Genomic DNA, 14,367 nt, shown 5'->3' on the forward strand with positions numbered 1-14,367 from the left:
CTGACGACATGTACCCAAAACCACCTGCAACAATGTTTTTTCCCCATCAGACATTGGGAAGTCAACCCAGAATTCTAATGGGCAGCGGAGACTGCTGAAACTGTGGGATAGCTACCCACAGTGCAACACTCCGAAAGTCGATGCTAGCCACAGTACTGTGGATGCACTTCGCCGACTTAATGCGCTTAGTGGGGACACACACAATCGACTGTATAAAATTGCTTCCTAAAAATCGACTTCTTAAATTTGACCTAATTTCGTAGTGTAGACATACCCTAATAAGTGCATGAGGTAAAGAAGCTGGGAAGGGGAACATATTATAGGCACACCATTTTCTCAGCTGGTGGATTTTCTTCATCTCATTTGCCATTTTGCAGGGTTACACATTTTCTTCATCTGATATTTCTGGAGATAGTCCAGCAATAAAATAAAGAAAGGGAAATAAAGACCTGATTCTGCAAATATTTACTTCTGGGCAAAGTGCTTATTGCTATGAGATGTCCCACTGAAGTCAATGGAACAACTCAGTAGTGTTTGCAGGATCAAGCTATAAATTAAAACAACTACATTTACATGAAAACTATTTTAAATGCACATTACATTGACCTAAAATTAATGTTCAAAGTTCAGTGCTTTTCCTCACTGAAATTGCAGCCTCCATGGAACAAGCTCAGGAATATTCACAGCAGTGGAAACTGCCATATATTTTGTTTTTATATATATACATATAAAATGTTTGTTAGGCAACACCAGCGTATTTCACTCCATTATCAGAAATAATTATAATATAATCACATCTTTTACATCAATTCAAGTATCAATTCTTTCCCACAAAATCTACAATTTAAATGTACATCTACATTATTTTAAATACATATTTAATGAGATGTTGCAAGATATTTGTTTATATGGTGGGAGATTGGAGGAAAAATGCAAACATACAGCAATTTATTTTCATAATCCTGCAAATTTAATTTAATTTGGAATTCATACAAAGTGATTCTTTTCTACAAACTGAAAAGAAAACAGTATGTGAGGAAAATTACACATTACCTTGAACATTTTTGTTCTTCTCAGTGAAACAAGGCAATAACAGAATTTCTGCAGAGAGTTCTTCAACTCTTTCTTCCATAAACAAAAAGAGTTTTATAAGCTGAGAAAGACGTTTGAGTTGATACAATGTTAAACAGAAGTTCCTTCCTTTTCTGAGGCATTCTTGGGTAGCTGTCCAAACAAAAAATCATAAAATTTATTTTATTTCTTAGATATTATGTAAAATATGCTTATGATAAAATTAAATTATATGAAAATACACTGTATAAAGTCAGTCTTATTATTTGTCATGACACAAGATAACCTAATATCATAGTCTGAACTGTGTAACTTCCCTTTTTAAAGGATCAGATCCTTGAATCCAGTGGAGATGCGCTCAGTGCACAAAGGAAATGGGGGAGAAAGGTGTGTAAAACTACTTTTCTGATCCTCCAGTCCTGGAGTAGGCTGGGAGTTGAAACAAACAAAGGACAAACCTAAAGGCTACCCTAAATTACAACAGTCAGAGAAGTCTCCTTGCAGGATCAGTTTGCCAGGCAAGGATCACCAAAGCAAGTTGCATTTCTGCTCCACCCATCTCCTGTCCCATTTCCAAAACATACATCTGAAGGGATGGGAGAGAAAGAAAAGGAGCAAGTGACATAAAACCAGCCACATCTGAGAAATCTCCTATTTCCATCTTTGGACAGTTTTCTTCAATTGCCTCAAAACTTGATTCCTCCATCAACCAAAATTTCATTGTATTCTACTCTTTGATCTTGATTATGACCCTTTAAAATTATTACAAATACAACATAATAAATCTCCTGTATCAATCAGATTATGGTAGATACCATAATCAAAGAACCATCAACACTGAGCTGATCATAACCCACAATAAGATTGTTACTCAGTAAACATCTTTGCAGATTGTAGTGGTTGCTTTTTTCTTTTTGTCCTTTCTGGTTTGATTCCAAACTAAAATAAAATTCACTAAGATGCACACATTATGTAAATTAATGTTTTTATAAATAAAATTATATATGATGCATGCAACCCAACCAATGTTTGCAAACATAAAAATTATTTTTGTAATTTCTTATCTTACATACAATAATATATTTTAAACTTTTCTTGTTTTCTCCACAGTAAATGCTGCCTCTTATTGGCAATGCTATTTAGATGAAGTGAGCTGTAGCTCACGAAAGCTTATGCTCAAATAAATTGGTTAGTCTCTAAGGTGCCACAAGTACTCCTTTTCTTTTTGTGAAAACACACAAGAAGGCCTTAAGATATATGCCAATTTTGCTTTATAACATATATTTATTTTACATAGTAATATCATCCAGAAGGTATAATGTTTTAGTGCTGACAATATTGTCTAAAACTAAAAACCAGGAAGTTCAGTCCCTATATTAATGTGATCACACAAAAAATCAGCTTTTGTTAATAGAGTTCATATTCCTTTGGTGTATCTCATTTACAAACGTCATATTACAAAGTAACTATGGAACTCCACATTTCACTATCCATTAGCTAATGCAGGTGGGGAACATTCCAGCTAAAAGTTTTAATTCAGAAAACATTCGTAGCAGTATTTTGCACACAAAAACATTGTGTTCCAAAAAATTGACTGAGCAAATAAAAAAAAAACCCTTTTACCATATATTAATAGTTTGGGACATCACATCAAAACACTGTCACTTGGCAAGTCACCTTTTCAATTTAACACTCTGCTTGCACAATACAGTTAATGAATATGACATCTGACGGAAAAGAGACATCAATCTAACTCTCCACAACCCTAAATATATGGGGTTTGAAAACAAGTGAAGCTGTCAGTGAACTAATATCAGCAAGCATTACACTCATACAACAGTTATTTTTTCTAGAAATTGAACATTTTATTTTCAATGGTTACAGCTTGAAACATATAATCACATCACATCAACCAGGGAACCCTGCTTGAGCATGGAGCCAGACTGTAGAAGGCTGTGTGATGGTTTTTATTTTGTTTTACTCAATCACACCGTTTTTAAAAAGTATTATTTAATATTTTTATTTTATAACTTTTGGAATGTAACATTTCAAAAAATGATAAAACTGTGCATGATGGGGTGTACCAGGTCCTTTGAGCCCCCATGGTCCTACCACACCTTGGCCCAGGAAAGGAGCAGTGAAAGTGGAACCTCCAGACCTAGAAAGGCTGCAGGGAAGCAACCAATCAGAGCACAGCAGGCTCAGTTAAAAGGAGTAGCAGATTCCTTTGAAGCAGAGATGGTTCTTAGCCATGGAGTTCAGCTGAGAATCCAAATGTGCCAAAGTTGGGGAGTGTTTGGATTTGGTGGCCCAATTTTGGACCCTTATATAGCAATAGAACAGAGCTATGAATTTTATATCCAGATCTGAACTCCCCCTAAATTCAGAATAAATGTTTTGGCATTAACAGTCACCCCTATACTTTTAAGAGTTGGATGAAAGGAAATATCATATTTGTATTTCAATTGCTAGTAGTGCTGCTGCTTCCTCCTCACGCCCTCCTCCCCACCAAAACAACAGATGATAATATTTGCATCACTGCATTGCCATTCTTAGGGGTCTGTGCTTCCAGCAGAACACATGCCGAAACCCTAATTTATTTCATCCTTGCTTGAAAATGTATAACTAAGTATAACTGAGTATAACGAATGTGATGATGTCTGAGTCTGCAGACAGCCAGAAACAACAGCTCTCAGAAGTGAGAACTGTACCATGCATCTCAATGGGATATTAAGTCCAAGACATATTGCTCTGGGGGAGCTTCATACTGCTGCCCCGTCTATAGAGGAGGGGAGAGGTCTCCACATCATTGCCACTGCAGGGGCCAGAGCCACAGATTGGGGACAGAGCTATAGAGGGCCCCATGTCACAACGTTTTTATAGCCCTGGGTTACCTTAATCCAGACCTGCCAATACCTCAGGTGCCTGATATCACATCACCCTCAGCTCTTCAATGAGCAGGAAGTAACAAATTCCTAAAAGCCAACACAATTACAAAACATTCCATACAATTATGTTATTCCAAAATATCTTCCCAAACTCTCAGAAGAGAACTCTGAACATTTTTTTCAATCTCAATGAGCATTTAAAATATATTTTAACTGGACCTTGAAGACAGAGTTCAAAGTTCTTGCAAACCATTAAAAAGGTGGAAGAAAACCTTAAAAAAATAAGCTAAGCTGTAGTGTATATGCAAAGTGATATTATATACTTTTTCAGATCACAGCATATTGTACTGTAAAACCAGCATTTTTTCTTTAGAGTTTAGAGGTTAAATATGTTCTACAGGCACTCCGACTCTGCTACGGTATTTAACAAAACCGTAACTGTAGAAAGAAGATGTTTGTAAATTTCCTAATCACTAATATAACTATTTCAAGGTGGCAGAAGGGGCTTAAATTAATTGGGACACTTCAGTATTATCAGAAAACAGAGAGGAAAAGATAGTATTCCTGTACCTGAAGGAAAATGTTATTTACACAAACTAAGAATGTAGCTCCTGCTCCATATTATAGAAGCAGGCATTATGATAGGGACATGAAACCAGAGACTAAGAATATGATACAGCTAACAGACAAAGAAGGTATAAAAGGATCCAATGTCTGGAAGTTGAAACTTGTGGAAGCTAGTATGGCCCCTATCAACTACAATCTGAGTAGGGATGAGAATGTACTTCCTTCTGTTGACTCTGAGGTGTAGAACAGCAAACGGATCCAAGATTACTTGCACGGAGTTGTTCACCTGTTGAGGTTGCTGACCACAAATCAGCCAGTCATCAAGGTAGATTTGAATCCCTTGCCTTCTCAGATGTACCTCCATGACTGTTAGGTACTTGGTGAAAACCCTCAGAGCCATGGAGCAGCCAAAGGGAAACACTCTGTATTGGTAATGAGGACTTTCCCACTAGGAACCTGAAACATTTCTTGTGGATGGATGAATTGCAGCATGGAAACTGGCATCTTTCAAGTCAAGAGCCATAAATCAGTCTTGAGGATCTCAGGTAGATGCTAAAGTCACCATCCTGAACTTGAAGTGACAGATAAATTTGAGTTGTCAGAGGTCCAGGTGAGGGCAGCAATCCTTTTTTGCATTTTGGACTAGGAAATAATGAGAATAAACCCCAGTGCCCCTGAATTCCACAGCTCTGAGTTGCAGAAGGAAGTCCACTTCCTTTCTGAGCAAAATCTCATTAAAAATGTCCTTGAAGAGAGACAGAAAAGGGAAGAAAGAATGAATGGGTAGGGAAGGATCGCAACCCCTTATTTACTGTTTCCAGGACTAACTGATCTGAGATTATTTAATTCCATGCCTCTCAGTAAGAAAACGGTTTCCTAATGGGGAAGAAGTTAAACTCAGATATTCTGAGCAACAATCAATTGCACCATCAAATCTGCTGGCAAAAGGTTGATGCAGGGTCTATGGTGGAAGAGGAAGTAGCAGAGGGTCGGACACATTGCCCACAGCAGTGTGAAAACAATGGTCTCTGCCTCAGCTAGTTCTGAGGTTTATACAGTCTCCTCCTAGGAGGTGCAGTGTAAATGCCCAGGGATCATGAGGGAGTTTATAAATCCTTTAATATGTAAAGGGCCTCATCAGTGTTCTTGTTGGAGATTACAGCTCTCGAAGGGGAAGGCCACTGTACCCAAGGCATCAAGGGTACTTTTAACTAGTCTGTGTGACCAGCTGACCCTCCAGGACTGGGGATTTGAGCTCTTCTCTGTGCTCCTGAGGGAGTGATACTTAGTCCCAATTCAAGAAGACACATTTAGCCAAGAGCAGTAGTACTTTGAAATGAGCATCTCTAAGCAGGCCAAGGAACACGTCTTACAACCAGGCATGCCCAGTATTTTTTTATCCTTGTCCCTAGAGTTATGTGGCTCCAGGCATCAGTGTTTATGAAAATAATTTAATGTAGTAATTTGTGTATTTGAAAATCATTTGCTTATCATTTTTTAAAGGTTAACTTTGTGGGATGGATTTAGTAATGGGAAAGGCATTGGCTTGTTTAACAATCCTAGTGAATAAGGTTGTCTGTTTTTCTAAAAGTCAGCGGCAGGGTAAGCTTTGTATACACACACTCACCCCACCCTGATCTTGGGAATTCCTCTAGTGACAAGGTGATAGTGAGACCCTGAGTCTGAGGGGCTGTGAGAGCCTGGGGGTCATTGAGTGTTCGGTGCATAAGAGAGTTTTTCATATTTTTCCCATCTGCCTCCGAATCCCCCAACACTCACTCATCCTTTTTTAGCTCTGTACTCTCTTCTGTCCCTTTTCAGAGAAAACAGTTACTCATCTTCTCATAACTGTTGTTCTTCGAGATGTGTTGTTCATATCCATTCCAATCAGGTGTGCAGCCGGAAGATTTTTCCCCTAGCAGTATCTGTAGGGTCAGCCTGGGCACCCCCTGGAGTCATGCCCTTATGGTGCTCAATATAGTGTCCTGCCGACCCGACCCCTTCTCAGTTCCTTCTTGCCAGCTACTCTGACAGTGGGGCAGGAGGATGGGTATTGGAATGAACATGAATAACACATCTCAAGAACAGCAGTTACCAGAAGGTGAGTAACCATTTTACTTCTTCGAGTGCTTGTTCAAGTCAATTCCAATCAGGTGACTCCCAAGCCTGAACTACGGAGGCAGGGTCGGAGTTGTCCACTGATTGGAGCACCACTCTACCAAAGACTGCATCATCTCTGGCCTGCTGGGTGATCACATAATGTGTGGTGAAAGTATGTATGGAGGACCATGTCGCCACTCTGCATATTCCCTGGGTGGGAACCTGCACCAGGAACGCTGTTGAAGAAGCTTGCGCCCTGGTTGAGTGCATAGTGAGTGGAAGGGCAGGCACCTCTGCCAGTTTGTAACACTCTCAGATGCAGCACGTGATCTATGATGAAATTTGTTGAGAAGAGACTGAAAGACCTTTCATTCGGTCTGCCAGAGCTACAAAAAGTTGCACAGACTTTCGGAATGGCCTTGTTCTCTTGATGTAAAAGGCTAACTCTCTGTGGACAACCAACAAGTGAAGCCTCTGCTCCCTGCCGCTTGAGTGCGGCTTAGGATAGAAATGGGAGACAACCTTTGGGAGGAAAGCCAGGTGGGGCCTGAGCTGAACCTGGTCCTTATAGAACACCAGGTAAGGAGGCTCTGGTGTTAGGGCCTTTTGCTCAGAAACCCTCCTGGCTGCGGTTATCGCTACCAGAAACATGACCTTGTACAAGAGGTAGAGCAGGAAGCATGTTGCTAGGGTTCGAAGGGTGACCACGCCAGTCTGGAAAGGACCAGGTTGAGGTCCCAGGCCGGGACCAGCATGTCGAAGCATGAAGTGTGCGGGCCACTTCTTGGCATAAACCCGCCTCAGTCCGAGCACGGCTTAAAGCCCAGGGACCAAGGCATAACCTGGAGCCGGGGAAAACGTGTGTGTGTGTGGGGGGGAAATCCCCAAAGGAAACATATGAGAGAAACCTGTCTACACTAACTAAACTACTATATACATATGATCCTGCAAAGCACGCACTTGCTGAGGCAAGAGCAAAGGGGAGTTCCAGCTAGCCGTCACAGGTGGTAATAAGGAACTGAGGTGGGGTCAGGCCAGCACGGCACTATATTGAGCGCCATGAAGGCATGACTCCAGGGGCCGACCAGGGGCCGACCCCATGGATACTGTTAGGAGAAAAATCTTCCAGTTGTCGCGCACGCGGCGCGCGCACACACCTGATTGGAATTGACATGAACAAGCACTTGAAGCAGAACCCGCCCTCTTCTTAGATCCCCCTTTTTAGAACTGCCCTTCAGATCCTTCTCAGACTGTTCTTCAGTTCCACCCTACTCAATCCTGCATTCTCAGATCTCCACTTGTCCCCCCCTCCCACTTGCCACTGACATCATCATTGCTGTCTCCATTCTGGAACTTATGTTCAGGCCTCCAACTGCCAGCAGGAGGATGGCAGTTGCTGCACATGATTTACTTGGATAAGCAAGATCCTGGATGAAATGCAGGTAGATGTGACAGAGCCTCCACATGCATGACATTTGACAGCTCATAATATATATGTGAGCAAAGGGAACCAAGTTAAGGTTTCATGGGCAACCTTAACTCTAGCATGTCTTAACTTCTACATGCTTGACTCTGTAACCTTATCATTCTTTTAATGTAGTAATTTTGTACGTATATTTCTACGTATTTCTGGATAACCAAACACACAATATTAGATGTCATTTTAGCAAATGAAGTTATATTAACTTTTTAAAAAACACTTTATTATTAAGCCTTAAGCGCAGCAGCTCCCTCCATTCATTTTTTGTTCTGAAAAGACATTCCAGCAGGCACTGGGATGATGATACAATCTGAGGGCATGTACATTATTTGAACTTGATGGCTCTGAAATTCTTGAGAGTCAGTGAAAGAGAAGCTCTTTCATTACAAATTCAGTACATCTATCCCTAAATCCAATTGCTGAAAAATCCACGTCTTTAGATCTCCAATAAAGAGTGTCAACAAAATAGCGAAGACAGTTTTTTTTAAAACCTTAGAAAAATCAAGAATTTCAATTCTTTCTTACCTATTTTTTCTGGAGATCTTAGGGAATCCAAGGATGTGGATTTTGAGGTTTTTCAGGCCCTAAACGAAGTAGTGTGTTGAATATTTAACAAAGAACTTGTCTTTCAACTGTTTCTAAGATGTTTCAACCAAGATCCTCTTCCAGGGTATCTGTGATGTTACAAAACTACTAGTTCACCAGCTGTACATATAAAGGCTTCCAGGAAAAACAGGGTAAACACGAATTTCTAATGTAAAAAACAAGCATAATGTGTGTGTTGAAGGACTATTTCTGTATGTTTTAAAACATTTCAGGTCCTCTACTGTTATCATTTAAGCAGGAAAAAAAAAAAGAAACCATTTCCCCCCTTTACAGGTCACTTTTAAATAAGCTATGAAAGTTCAGTGACTCCCACCTCCTCCATAAAAGAAACAGAAAAGCGAACCCTTGTCATATTATATCTATTCCCTTTTCTTTGTGTGAGAAACCACTAACTCTAATTATCTAAGCTCCTGTTTCCTCCTTGCCTGTCATGAAGCCCAAATTTTAACTTGGTAGCTCTCAAAATTCTCAGTGACCATGGTTCAATTTCTTACCATCATATCCATCTGAGGTTTGCATTCCTTAGGAAACAAACATATTTAAACATAATTTTTAACAACTAGGTTAAGGTGACAATAATGACCATAACTGATTAGCCTGTGTAGAAAAGGATAAGCCATGTTCTTCATTGTGTAAATGAGGTTCTACAGTAGTCATGTACAAAAATCCCCAAAAGTCAAAGGGCAAGGGTGTTTTGTGTAAACACTAAAGAATGGAATTCTTGTGTCCTCTGAAATATGTGATAAAAGTACTGCCATAAATGTATTCTTCATTCCTATGTGACAAGTTTTAGAGTGAAGACATTTTTGAGTTAATTGACTGAACCCCCTCCCCCCCAAAATAAGAACACACACACACACAATAAGAAAACAACTCATGACTCAACAATGTCTTCGAACATGAAAAATATTTTATCCTAAACTCTCATACGACAAAAATGGCCAACATAAACTTTACTGGGCTTTCCAAATAAATATAATTTTGGCTTAAAAATAAATATAATCAATTTCAGTAGAAACTATATATAATTAGGAAAGTTGTAAGCACCAAAAAATAGAGGCTTAGAAAGAAACCACCTTTCCAACCTTAAATAAAGAACAGAAATACTATGATTCAAGTTTGAAAGAGGGTATTGTTTATCACAGCAGTTTTCATACTGTGGTCCTAGGGACCACTGGTGGTCCACAAAACACTTGCTTGTGGCATACTGAGAGATTTGTACCATTGCACTAGCTCTGCTGTTGCCAGATGCTAGACTCCATTAAAAGAGGCTAAAAAAAATGCATTATGTTTGTAGTATTATTGTTCCACATATATAACTGTTGTAGATGTTTTACAATTGTGAAAGGAAGTGGTCTTTCAATTCTCATTTAGGGTTAATGCAAACACATTTGATTAAAGTGTAGTCCAAACTAGGAGAATGACTAGTAAACAACAAACTAATAAAATTAAGCTAATGTATATAAAAATATAGTTATTTCAATTTATATATATTTTAAAGCAACATCTGCAGAAACTTTACTTTTATATACAATAAATCAATTAAATATGCAAGAGCAATATAGTAGGAAAGAGACACAAAGTGATTAAAACTGAGACCAAGATTTGTGACATCGGTGGGGACATTAAATAACCCTCCCTCCCCCGAATAATTTAAACTGAATACAGTGTAGAGACTCATCTTATTCCATGTAAATCCTAATGTAGGAATTAAAAAAGAGTTATTGATGTAGAGAGAAAAAATGCAGGTCTGTCCTTACCCAAAGAAATTATAGAGGAAACTAAAGACCCATATCAAGAAAAGGAGTACTTGTGGCACCTTAGAGACTAACAAATTTATTTGAGCATAAGCTTTCGTGAGCTACAGCTCACTTCATCGGATGCATACAGTGGAAAATGCAGTATCCTCCTTATAATAGTCAACATATGCCATCCACACTTCAAGGTTAGTATCCAGCATTTCCTACAACATCTTCCAAATTATGAATCTCAGTTTTTAATCCTCTTATTTCTTTTGCATGTCAAGGTGGAAATGTCTTGAAGAACAATGTTCAAGATCAAGTCAGAGCTCTCTCATTAGAAATAAGAAAAAATTATGAAATTAAAAATCCTATTGCACCACAGATGAAGTTTAGAAATGCCTTTATTAATTCTAAAACAGCATATGTATTATAGATACCTCAGTAAGTCAAGTTTCAAAGGAGTACAAAGCAAAATACAGAAATCCTATTCTCTAACTAGGTACCTGTCTATTACCATTATCACCATAATATCTGAGCACCTCCCAAATATTTAAAAATATCAAGATTTTTGCATTTATTTTACTACTTACCAAGATTAGCCCTTACTGTCTCAAGAGTCAGAGATATGAGAAATAATGATTTATTAGATCTGAATTAACAGTTTACACCTGCTAATTGGTGTTCCATTTGTTCTGCCTATCCCGTAGAGGAGAAGACGGAGCACTGATCAGAGGTGTGCTCATGTTCTGCCTAATACTAGTATATTAAGTAGATCATGAAATAAAGTACCTAGGAATATGTATAGAAGGTTATGCAAAATGAATTACCACCTATTCTTTCTTCCTTGCCACATCTGAGTCAGGTGACATGAGGATGAATGAATTTTCAGGACTGTTCTATACTGGAGAGGAGACAGTGAAGCTTTCTGTACTTCTCTTTGCAGATGAAAGAGAAGTTCTCTCTTCACAGCAGCCACACATGGGGTTGGGTGGGAAGGAGGGGAGAGGGTGTAGTGTGGGGTTTTCCCCTTGCAAATGTGCTAGACTTCTGTTACGAGCACTGCTTCTAGATCCATTGACAGTAGGCTTCCAACTTCAGTATCAGCCTTGTTGAGTAGGTTTCTGGGATTTACTTTTAAGCTGTCCCTCATTTTTCAGCAAAGTGACATGCAAGGTAAGTAAAACCTTGGATTGTTTAAAAGAATGTAAAATTTTGGGTTCTCTAACTTTTCTTGTATCTGAGCAGCGAAAGGGAAGAAAGTTTCATACAAGATCATAAGAGAGAGGGCCTAACACAGTACCTGGTGACATACAAAACCTGCCTGAGGACAACAGATAGATGTGTGTGGAGGGGAGATGTCACCAAAAAGGATAATCAATACAATACTGGGCAGAAAAAGATAAGCAGTGGCTTCCTAATAAAGTAAAATATGTTTTCATTCATGAAGGTTGATTCCACATTCGATGGCCCTTGATGACAATTGTTCTTCAAGGGGACCATAAAAGGGCTAAAGTAGGGGGGAGGGGAAGGATCTCACAAGGTAGAGGAAGAGGAAGAACATTAAAAACAGTAAAAGAGCTAAAATATAACTTCAGCCTAAAAACAAATAATCAAGCAATTTCATAAACGGAACTAATGTTTTGCCAAAAACTGAAATGAAGTAGCTTAATAAAGCAAGAGAACCTCAACTTATTGGTAGCAATTTTAAGGGGTAAATTTTAAAAGAAGTGCACAGGAAGATACATGTATAAATCACATTAACAATGTGTTCCTCTGCTCTCAGTGATATTAACTTTTAAGTGATGCTATAACTATTATAACAATCTAGCATTTATGACAGTATTCATCGGCACACTCTCCTAAACCCAACTAGTATATAAACTGTATTATTCTTTCACTTGCATTTAGTAATGATATATTCAGTTTCATAGATCCTAGTCTCTTCTTATGTTGCACTGTGGTGTATAATTTTTTTTTAATAACTGTAGGTTTTAAAAAATAGTGTTGCTGGATATAATCACTAATTTCATAAAACTGCAAAAAGGCAACTTAATATTTCTTCACAGCAGCTGTAATGCACAATATTACATAGAACTAAATTATTACAAACAGTGCAGGCAGTTTTCTATACACGGTACTTAAGATAATTATAAAAACCATCTTCATTACTGCATACTAGCATTTTTTTTAACAGTTTAATTTGGATAGGTTACAAGATACATTCAAATTACACAGATATAATTACTGCAAACCCAAGAAGCAATAAAATGTTCCCAACTAAATCCCTTTGACCCTGTTAATGTCTGTTCCTTGTTTATCTAAGGCAAGCATTGTTTGTAGTGTGCATTTGTTATGGAATATGAAAAAAAGAAAGGAAATCCCTTAACAGTTGTTATTGATTCCAGCATTTACAGACTGAGAGTTAAGTGCTGTTTACAAAACAGAACAGATGCAGATGCTGACAAAAAGGTAAACAATTGTTGCATGGCTTACTGCCACAGTCTGAGATGATATATTAAACTCCAAGTGAAGCACATTTCCCTTATGGATTACACTTATTGCCACTTCATTTCCTGTGTGCTCTGTCTCTTTGCTGCTCTGCCTGGCACTAAGCTATTTCTAGTTCTTCAGTGACCCCTGAGGCCTAGTGCTACCTCGCACAGCCATTAGTGAAGGGAATTGCATGTGTCTGACATGGCCTGAAACCAATTATTTGATATTTTCTTCAGAATGATGCTCAACTCTGTTGGGAATGAGCAATCATGAAATAATTTACCTCCTGATTTAATTTTTTCCTGCACAAATTAGTTGTAGTCTGACCTGGCTATACACAGCTGCCTGTGATATATCTCTGTCTTATCAAGATTATATTTGAAATGATAAAGGGTGGAGGGTGCTGAATAGAATAGGTTGGGGAATCCTGCTTTAAAAAGCCATTGACAAGTTTATCAGATATACTGATCACAGGTACTCTCTGCTGATTGAAACTGACAGAACCATAAAGAACTATCAGCGCAACAGAGGAAACCACATGGACGCAAATAGTTATCAGAGTGTTTACGTTTTTTTTAAAAACACCTGGCCACTTTTCAGTTCTCTTTAGTTCCACTGAAACCTTGGGATGCCAGCAAAATCTCATAAAAAGAAACACACTCACGCCCCCGCACCAATTTCTGACTGTAAAGAATACACTATGCTTATTTTTTATCCTTATGTCATTTCTTTTAAAAATGGCCACACATCTGAAGAAAGCATATATTTGCTTATTACTCATCAGCCTAGATGTGTGACTTTTATAATTCCTTGTTCCGTACATCCTTACTGTGTATAAGTCACAAGATCCTAGTGAAGTGAGGATTTCAACTTATCTACAAACATGGAAAGTATATATACATTTGCATATGTTTAATTAGAAGAGCATGTCTGACACAGAAAGAGAGAAGTCACTGCCAACTATAAACAACATCAGTAAAGACTACACAAATCTCTTGAAAGATATTTGCTAAACACGAAGCTTTAATCAACTCTACTCCATAATGTCTTCTCAATAAAATGAAATAAGATTTTCTTTTCATTCATGAAAGCTAATTCCACATTAGATATTGAATGTTTAGGAGTCCTTTGTTGCCATTCAGTGTAGAAATCTATCAAGATAAAATGTTCATAAAAACTGAAGTATAGTCCAGTGCTATATATACACCGGACTAGGAACAAGGAGTGCTAATCATGGCTCTGATACTAACTTTGTATATCAATTTTATTTATAAAATGAAGATAATACTACCTATCTCATAGGCCTGTTAAAAGGATTAGAAAACATTTATAAAGTACTAGGAAAGTGAAAAGTGCTCAATAATTATTATTAATAATAATTATTATGGAGTTTATACATCACAGAAAAATGACAGCTGTG

The 14,367-nt window shown here is 38.1% G+C and overlaps 1 protein-coding gene across 17 annotated transcripts in view; it reads right to left on the reverse strand.

Moving 5' to 3' along the window:
• KIAA0825 (KIAA0825 ortholog) overlaps nt 1–14,367 on the reverse strand; it is a 419,203-nt gene that overhangs the window by 266,833 nt on the left and 138,003 nt on the right. For all 17 annotated transcript variants that reach the window (XR_012158966.1, XM_073344491.1, XM_073344493.1 and 14 more), the window contains one exon: nt 1,054–1,224. Coding sequence is in view for 16 of the 17 variants with exons in the window: in XM_073344491.1 (XP_073200592.1) it covers nt 1,054–1,224 (171 nt within the window). In the remaining variant the exon portion in view is untranslated. The remainder of the gene's footprint in view (nt 1–1,053; nt 1,225–14,367) is intronic.

Source organism: Lepidochelys kempii, chromosome 5 (genome assembly GCF_965140265.1).
Source record: "Lepidochelys kempii isolate rLepKem1 chromosome 5, rLepKem1.hap2, whole genome shotgun sequence".
In the NCBI taxonomy this organism is placed as follows: Eukaryota; Metazoa; Chordata; order Testudines; family Cheloniidae; genus Lepidochelys; species Lepidochelys kempii.